We start from the raw sequence: 9,136 nt of genomic DNA, 5'->3' as shown, positions 1-9,136 counted from the left end.
AAATTATGATAAATACGGATATGTGTAAATCAATTTTGTGTGTTTTTACGTTGTCGATGACGTCTAGCGTGCTCTCCTCCATTCAAGACCGCGAGTCTGCGCATGTCAGATAGTCTCGTCCCCTCCCTCGACGTTCAGATCAGAAAAGCTGGAAGAGATGCAAATCTTACTTATATGTATATATTACGAAATTATTTCTTTCTATCGACGCGTTGAAGTTTGATATTTTCCGTTCTTTTTTATATCACGGTTTCTGTTAAGCTTTTCGATGATTACAAACCGTGGCAGATGATCAGATACAGTTATAGCTAGCTAGTCAGACTGAAGGTAAGATTGTAAACAATTGTCATCTTTTGGGCAATATGATTCAGATGAACCAGAAACGGATCAAACAGTCAAACAACTCGCAAATAAATTAGTTTTTTTTTGTTCTGAACCTGGTCCTTCGGCTGGACTAAACCTTATTAAATGCGAATTGGATGTCATGGTTTCCTGGAGCCATGTCTTGTAAATCCAAAGTTGCCCCCAGTGTTGATTTTGACCACAGCTGCTCTGACAGTGTTGAGTATTTGACTCTCAACTTCGGGCCTTTTGAGACTGTCCACCGCTGGAGGAGGCTGCCACCATGTGATGAGTTTGTGGGTGCAAGGTACGCTTGATTTATCCATTTATAACAGCTTTTCCTCAATTTATTAGATGTTTTCAATTGTAAAAACTGAGTTTTGCTCGTTGCAGGCGTAGCAAACACACTGTTGTGGCATACAGAGATGCCATCTACGTCTTCGGAGGAGACAATGGGTGAGTATTTGTTTTCCCTTACTTCTCTTACTCTAAAACACAGAAGGATCTCATGTGGGCGATCATTTCTTTCAGCAAGAACATGCTTAATGACTTGTTACGGTTTGATGTGAAGGACTGCTCATGGTGTCGGTGAGTATTGTTTGACAATCACAAGGTTGCTGAAATACGTTTTATGTAGCCTCTTATATTGATTTATGTCATTTAAATAGGGCATTTACTACTGGCACCCCACCAGCGCCGAGATACCACCACTCTGCTGTTGTGTATGGAAGCAGCATGTTTGTGTTTGGTAGGTTTTCAGTGTGCTGTTCAGTGTGGTGTTTGCCTTTCCTCGGTGTGCAACATTTTCTTGCTTGCGTTTTAGGTGGCTACACTGGAGACATCTATTCAAACTCTAACCTGAAAAACAAAAATGATCTATTTGAGTACAAGTTTGCCACCGGGCAGTGGACAGAGTGGAAGGTGGAGGGACGGTAAATCAAATCGATTCTCATAATTTGGTTGTAGTCTGACACACGATTTTGTTTTTAATACTTTTCTCTTAATCTTATTTTATATTACAGTCTGGTTGCCAGATCAGCTCATGGAGCCACGGTCTATAATGACAAACTGTGGATTTTTGCTGGATATGATGGAAATGCCAGGCAAGTGCTTTGCATGGCTTTGAATGGCAAATATAAATATGCTGTAACATTGACAAGCTTATTTCTACATAAAACTAAGGGATATTTTAAATGTTATTCTGTGAACTCTCTTTTTTTTTGTTTCTTTTGTTTTTTTTCAACAGGCTAAATGACATGTGGACCATCAGTCTTCAGGATCGTGAGCAGGCGTGTTGGGAAGAGGTGACCACGTTGCATAAGTTTAATTCAAAAACAGCATCGTCTTATTGTTATTCCAATTTTGTCACACGCATGAATGATTCGGAAGACATTATTTCATGCCTAACCCTGGTATCAATAATAGAATTATGATCGGTAACAGAAGAAAATGCAAACATGGCCCAGATATTTTCTGTGAAATCTGTAGTTGTCAGGATCATGAAAAATCAACAGAAAATTACAATTTATGTCAAGTAAATGCACTTTTTTTTAAAGCTACCAGTGATGAAATTGTTATTGGCACTTCCAAACTCAAATTAGTATGCTTTTTTTGCAAATTCTGACTTTCTTTGTTTCCTTCAGATCGAGCAAAGTGGGGAAATCCCACCTTCCTGTTGTAACTTCCCAGTAGCTGTATGTCGGGATAAGATGTTTGTCTTCTCCGGCCAAAGTGGAGCCAAGATCACCAACAACCTCTTTCAGTTTGAATTCAAAGGCCACATGTGAGAATGGGAGAGAGGACATTGATAAATATAATTTTGTGTAATTTTGATTATGTCAAGGCACATTTATTTCGATAGCGCTTTGTAACACACAGATTACTCTTCAGAAGACAGTAGTGTCATTATTCAACTCAATTAAATAGTTTTTTTTCTTCAGATGGACCCGTATTCCAACCGAGCACTTACTGCGTGGCTCCCCTCCGCCCCCTCAGAGACGCTATGGACACACCATGGTGGCGTTTGACCGTCACCTGTATGTGTTTGGAGGGGCGGCAGACAACACTCTACCCAATGAACTGCACTGCTATGATGTGGACTCGCAGACATGGGAGGTCATTCAGCCCAGCACAGACAGTGAGGTATGATGATAATAATGAAAATTACACCATCATTTACTCACCCTCAAGCGATCCAAGGTGTATATGGCTCTCTTTTTGTGAATGTTTTAATTTTTGAGTTTTCCAGTTTTCCTGTAGCTTGGGGGAGAAGCATTACCTTTTGGTTTGTGGTGCATAATCTATAATTTTAAACTGTCATGCTGATCTCTCTCAGATGCCAAGTGGGAGGCTATTCCATGCAGCGGCTGTTATCCATGATGCCATGTACATCTTTGGGGGGACTGTGGACAATAATGTGCGCAGTGGAGAAATGTACAGGTTTCAGGTGAGGGCTTGACCACCAGAAATGCAGCTCTTTCATCTAATACAACTGAACATACTATACTATTCTAACTAGGCTTTTTTAATTTCCTTTTGTCTTAGTTTTCTTGTTATCCAAAGTGCACACTTCATGAGGACTATGGCAAACTGTGGGAAAACCGTCAGTTCTGTGATGTAGAGTTTATCTTGGGCGAGGTTAGTTTGTCTTGTGGAAAGAAAAATCCAATTTTTTTTATCAGTTATTTTAGTTTTAGTAATAATCAGTCTATTTAAATCTATCTGTATGCGGTTTCTGTTTCCAGAGGGAGGAGAAGGTCCTGGGTCACATTGCCATTGTAACAGCTCGCTGTAAGTGGCTTCGTAAGAAGATTCTACAGGCGAGAGATCGACAGAAACAGGTTTATTTCATTTTAATTTCTGTTTTTGTTGGGTGGGTATGCGTGCATTATTTGTAATACACTTTTAACTTAATGTCAAATTTTGTCCTTTTGTTTTACTATTTATTTCAATAAATATTATAAAATGTTTATTAAATATTGTTTTTACAAATGTTTAACTTGCATTATTTACATTGTTTATTTTTAAAATTCTCAATATTGTTTATTTTAAAATTTCAATAATATTTAGTTCTATATAAGTAATAATAAAATAATATTTAGCCTTTTTTTTTGTTTGTAGAAGAGTAAACTGGAATGCAATGAGGAGAGTGAGGAGTCTGGCTCAGGCAGTCAGAAGGACAGCTCTGGAAGGTCTTCAAGGGGTCCTCCTTTATTAGAAGTGTCAATCAGAGAGGCAGATGCACAACCATTTGAGGTTTTAATGCAGTTCCTGTACACAGATAAGATTCAGTATCCACGTAGAGGTAAGTTACACCAAACACCTTTTTAACTTGGATTTTTTTTTTAACTAACTAATATATATATTGTCTGTGCCAAAAAAAACAAGCTTCCATGCATATAGGTCTTAGATTTGGTTAATGAAAGGCGCAGAGGCCCTATCTGAATTCTGTGTTTCTTAACAGGTCACGTCCAGGATGTGCTGTTGATCATGGACGTTTATAAACTCGCTCTGAGTTTTAAACTGTCCCGACTGGAGCAGCTCTGTGTGCAGTACATTGAGGCGTCGGTCGATCTGCAGAATGTCCTGAGTGTGTGTGAAAACGCAAACAAACTTCAGCTGGACCAGCTCAAGGTAAAGCTGAAGTAACGCGCACCTGATCACAGAATACGTCTTTGTCAGAAAGTCAGATTCTCTTCTGTATCTCCGTTTATTTCCACTCCCAGGAGCACTGCTTGAACTTTGTGGTGAAGGAGAGTCACTTTAACCAGGTGATCATGACCAAAGAGTTTGAGCACCTGTCCACTCCGTTGATCGTAGAGATAGTGAGACGCAAACAGCAGCCTCCTCCAAGAGTCTACTCGGATCAGCCGGTGGATATAGGTAATGATAAACATATTGTCTGTTTGTTTTTTGCCTGATCCAATATAGGGGAGATGGCTCGATTATTATTATTTTGTGTTTCAGGCACATCTCTGGTGCAGGACATGAAGGCTTATCTGGAGGGGGCGGGCCATGAGTTCTGTGACATCATCCTTTTGCTAGACGGTCATCCGCGCCCTGCACATAAAGCCATACTTGCTGCTCGCTCCAGGTAATGATAAACCGGACCTCGACAAAGAATTGATTTGCATATAAATAATTAAAGAGATAGCTCATTCAAAAAACAACCAAACGGTTAACAGTACCTTCCACATCATTTTATTCATTTTGTTGTCTAATTGCTTTTTTTCAGGTTTGGATTAGTTAACTACAGTTAAGTTAGTACCTCAGTTTAATGGAAAATTCGAAATTTTACCTTGGAAGTTAATGCTAAAATATTTAATACAAGCGAAAAAGCCTTTTATTTCGATTTTTAACTTTAAGTATGAATAATTTACCGGTTGTGATTGCTGCCTCGATTCTTCAACAGTTATTTTGAGGCCATGTTCCGCTCATTCATGCCGGAGGACGGGCAGGTGAACATTTCAATAGGTGAGATGGTTCCCAGTACACAGGCCTTTGAGTCCATGCTGCGCTACATTTATTATGGGGACGTCAACATGCCTCCAGAGGACTCGCTGTATCCTTTTTACTGCTTCATGTGCTCCATTTTATAATATAGTATGCAGTCTTCATTTCTGGTTGCAAGCACAATATATTGTTGTATTGCTTTTGACCGTCTATTATTATTATTATTATCATTATTACATATTTGAACAATCACAGAGACATGCAAGAGACATGATCGGTGCCTTAAGTAGTGTAGCTGTTAGAGAGTGTGCTGCTTAGCTTTATAAATGAAGTTATTTGTTTGTCTTTAACTAGAACACAGATACCTATTTGCAGCACCTTATTACTACGGTTTCTCCAACAACAGACTTCAGGCCTACTGCAAGCAAAATCTGGAGATGAATGTTACTGTAGAAAATGTCTTACAGGTACTTGCTCTCAAATGGATCTTCTGCAGTGAATGGGTTCCATCAGAATGAAAAAGCTGAAAGAAATCTAGCGTAGCGTTAGTTCTGGCAGGTCAAGTTAGTCTAAGATATATATATATATATATATATATATATATATATATATATATAAGAATACATATATAAAGTCCATCAGTATTATCAGTAGTTTTTCCGTTGCTTTATATCTAATTACCCTCCTCCATCCCAACTATACTAAGCTGCATGGATGCAAAGGGAGACCAATTCGGACTGTATGCTAATTGTCTTTGATGATAATGGACAGGAAACATCAGTAATAACCCATAAGTAATCTGCGTCACTCCAGTCCATCTTGTAAAGCCAAAAGATGCATGTTTGTAAAAAAAAAAAAAAAAAAAAAAAAACTAATCCGTCATTGCAGCAATTTAACTTTTTAACCACTTTCTCCAAAGAAATACGTCATTCGTTCTGAATCGGGAGCAAAATATGCACAGATTTGTGTTGTTAACTCGTATAAACGGTTCAAATATGCTTGTAGATGGAAAACAGATTTTATTTATTTTTATGATGGTAAGGAAGAATATTAACTGTTTTCGACATTGGTGATGATGATAATAAGGATTGTTTCTTGAGCAGCAAATCAGCAGTTTAGAATGATTTCTGAATAATAATTTTTTTTAAACGGTACTGAATATCATAACATTTGAAGATCAAGAACAGCAGTCACATGCTATCATCCTTTCTTCATTTTTAGATCTTGGAAGCGGCTGATAAGACTCAGGCTCTGGATATGAAGAAACACTGCCTGCATATTATAGTCCATCAGTTCACCAAGGTGGGTGTGCTATTGACTACAGCTCTGAGTGTGTGCTGGCTGCCTCGCCACGGCTAAAAACACGTCACCAAGACATTCAGTGCGACATGGATAACCTCTACAAACTATTACATATATACACTGCTGCAGTCATTTTTTCGTATTTTTAATTATCTAAGACTTGCCTGTTTGATATGCATTCAGACCTATTTAGTAATTAAATTCACTTCAGTTGTACATTGTCCCACTTTTGGTTACGCCAAACAATTCTAGTGTTTTTAAATGCCAGTGAGTGCCTTTTGAGAACACAACTCCCCAAAAAAACGTTCTGGTCCTGTTAGCTTATCAGTTTCTTTTTGGCTCTTTATTTGCGGTCTCTTGCATGGCCTGTGTTGTTTACCATTTATTTCTTTGGTTCTCCTTCCTTCCCTGAAGGTGTCCAAGCTCCCCAACCTGCGATCGCTCAGCCAACCGCTGCTGTTGGACATCATTGACTCGCTGGCATCCCACATATCAGACAAACAGTGCACTGAGATGAGCTCTGATATATAGTCTCTCCCCTTTCATGCCCCGTCCCACCCGCTATGGACTTTTTCATTTACGCTTCTGCTCCATTTCCTTCCCTTTTCATCCAGCGCCTCCTCCCAGCCCGTAAAATCCTGCCTCGGTGAGACTGGGTCCCGTTTGCTGTTTAACGTTCCCCTTGATTTTACCAAATTGTGTGCGAGAGATATGCTGGATGATCATACAGTTGCTAAAAGTATATATTTTGGACAAATAGCTTTTATTTGTTAGTGCACATCAAATCTGTCAATGGCCAACAGTGTTGTTTAAGTAGACATATATAATTATGTATCCCACTTTGAAAAACGCTTTTGTTAAGGTTTATCTCACAAAACAATGTGCAGGTCTTTTTTCGTTTCAATATTCAAAAGAAAAAAAAGAAATTGCATGAAGAAAATGTAATAAAATTTCTTTTAGTTTTTTTTTTCATGGCAGTTATGGTAGTCCAAATGTTTAATAATAATTCCTTCGATATTCTTCACTGGCCGATTTTTATTACATTCTTGTAAATTGAATAAACAGTAGTGCTGTACATTTTATATTTATATATAATTTTTTAAAAATAATTAAAATTATAATTAAAAATGATAAAATAGAATTTTTCTTTTTGCATTACAATGTGTATGTGTGTACATATACACTTAAACTAAATGTCTTTTTCTTTTCTTTTGATATTTGTGATGAAAAATGACTCGATCTACTGCACTTTGTGAACATGGTAGTACTTTATTTATTCCTGATCCTTGTAGCGATTCTGCGATGCTTGTATTATCCTGAATTATGTCAGTGCTTGTTATTATGCAGTTATAGCATAATATAATTATATAAGCGGATCATCACAACAGTCAATGTTAAGACTCATGTATGCTTTACTGTAATCATTGGGATGAAGCAGAGTGTCTTGTTGGCCCTGTGGGCAATATGCCTTAATAAACTGTGCAACATCAGCAGACTGTTTTTGGTTTTATCTTATGCACATATATTAAAAATGACAAGAGAATGTAGTTGAGATTACTTGAAGGGAGTTACCATGAAAAAGTATCTGTTCATTCATCCTTTGTGCAACGTGATTAAAGGAATAGTTCACCCAAAAATGGGGTGAAGAACTATTTGAGGGCGAGTAAATGAGGACAAAATTTTCATTTTTGGGTGAGCTACTTTAATAAGACCACATTAGCAAGCTATTTACAAGTGACTTTTCAAAAGATTATTTAAACGGTAACGAGTAATACTTCGCTAAAAAGTCAAAATCACTGATGTCCTCAAACAATTTGGAACAAAATATAAACATTATTATCTGAAATGCTGTTTGCTGTCATTTTCAACAGAACACCATAAAAGCTGAGCCTGAGACAGGGGTGATGAAAGAAAAATGAAAGGTTTTGGCTAGCCGCACAAAGGGGATCATTCTTTTCAGAGGAGCTCACATGATGCCAGAAGCTGCAACCGCACCTGGGCATCTTTCAGGCCACACAGCCTCAAAGACCAGACTTTATTATCTGGCATTGTTACTGATTGAACACGTCTCGGAACATTAGCATAATTTTAGAGTTGACTGAAGAGGCCCTTTCACACTAACTAGTTTTACTGTTTTGCTTTCATCAAAAGTTTGGGCTTAAATGAAAGGAATAGTTAACATCAAAATTAAAAATCGTCAAAGATGTTGTTTAAGAGTTTGTTTCTATATCAGAACAAATTTGGAGAAATGTATCACTTGTTCACCGATGGATGCTCTGCAGTGAATGGGTGCCGTCAGAATAACAACTGATTAAAACATCACAATAATTCACAAGTAATCTTTATCGCTCCAGTCTATCAGTTAATGTCTTGTTAAAAGTTTAAATAATGTTTTTAAACACGCTTTAAATATAAATGGTTGCTTCTGACCAAAATATGAGTCCATAATAATGCCTTCTTCAGTGGAATAGAAAGTCTGATTCAGACAAGACCACTTTCCCACTGGAAAAAGCTATATTATGGATAGAGGACTAACTATTCCTTTAAGCGACTACACCAAATCCTTTTTTTTTTTTTTTTGTGGCTCAGCACAAAAGGATAATTTATCCATTATGTTCAAAGCACAGATCAATCCTTGACCTTTAGCCAGCCAAATTATCTTCATTTCAGTGTGTGCATCTGGTTACATCAGATTTGGGAAGATAAGCCTTTAAGTCTTCTTTTAGAAATGTAATAATGGCATTTAAGTTCAGGTAAGTATTTTTTAATTAGCTTCCATCTTGAATTTGACCGTTTTTTTTTCAAGAAAACAAAGACGGAGTTCAAATTTTGTCAGGATTGTAAAACGATCATGCTGATTTGCTACTCAGGAAGCTTTTCTCAATTATCAATGCTTCATTTAATACATCCTTGCTGAATAAGAGTGTTAAGTCTCACTGACCCCAAATTTGAATGATAATATGGAATGAGTTACTTAGTTTAAAACGTAAGGTTGTGCCATCTTTAAATCCAGCCTATTATATGAAGGGGAAGATATCCT

General features: G+C 37.4%; 1 protein-coding gene across 1 annotated transcript; it reads left to right on the top strand.

Moving 5' to 3' along the window:
* Positions 1-105: 105 nt before the first annotated feature.
* lztr1 (leucine-zipper-like transcription regulator 1) lies at positions 106-7,586 on the top strand. The gene is made up of 20 exons (XM_043240429.1): positions 106-649; positions 736-798; positions 874-930; positions 1,011-1,090; positions 1,166-1,274; positions 1,365-1,445; positions 1,589-1,646; positions 1,986-2,125; positions 2,283-2,484; positions 2,678-2,788; positions 2,887-2,979; positions 3,087-3,182; positions 3,463-3,646; positions 3,806-3,975; positions 4,068-4,224; positions 4,309-4,435; positions 4,754-4,903; positions 5,156-5,261; positions 6,016-6,096; positions 6,511-7,586. The coding sequence occupies exons 1-20, from the start codon at positions 480-482 to the stop codon at positions 6,625-6,627; spliced, it is 2,352 nt and encodes a 783-aa protein (XP_043096364.1). The 5' UTR covers positions 106-479; the 3' UTR covers positions 6,628-7,586.
* The last annotated feature ends 1,550 nt before the right edge of the window (positions 7,587-9,136 follow it).

Source organism: Puntigrus tetrazona, chromosome 5, assembly GCF_018831695.1.
Source record: "Puntigrus tetrazona isolate hp1 chromosome 5, ASM1883169v1, whole genome shotgun sequence".
NCBI classification, from domain to species: domain Eukaryota; kingdom Metazoa; phylum Chordata; class Actinopteri; order Cypriniformes; family Cyprinidae; genus Puntigrus; species Puntigrus tetrazona.
This window is presented reverse-complemented; position numbering and strand designations above follow the sequence as displayed.

Coding starts and splice junctions, on each gene's coding strand:
- lztr1 (XM_043240429.1), top strand. CDS start 480: ATGTCATGGTTTCCTGGAGCCATGTCTTGTAAATCCAAAGTTGCCCCC. Junction 2,980..3,086: donor TAGAGTTTATCTTGGGCGAG/GTTAGTTTGTCT, acceptor TTCTGTTTCCAG/AGGGAGGAGAAGGTCCTGGG. Junction 3,976..4,067: donor TTCAGCTGGACCAGCTCAAG/GTAAAGCTGAAG, acceptor TTCCACTCCCAG/GAGCACTGCTTGAACTTTGT.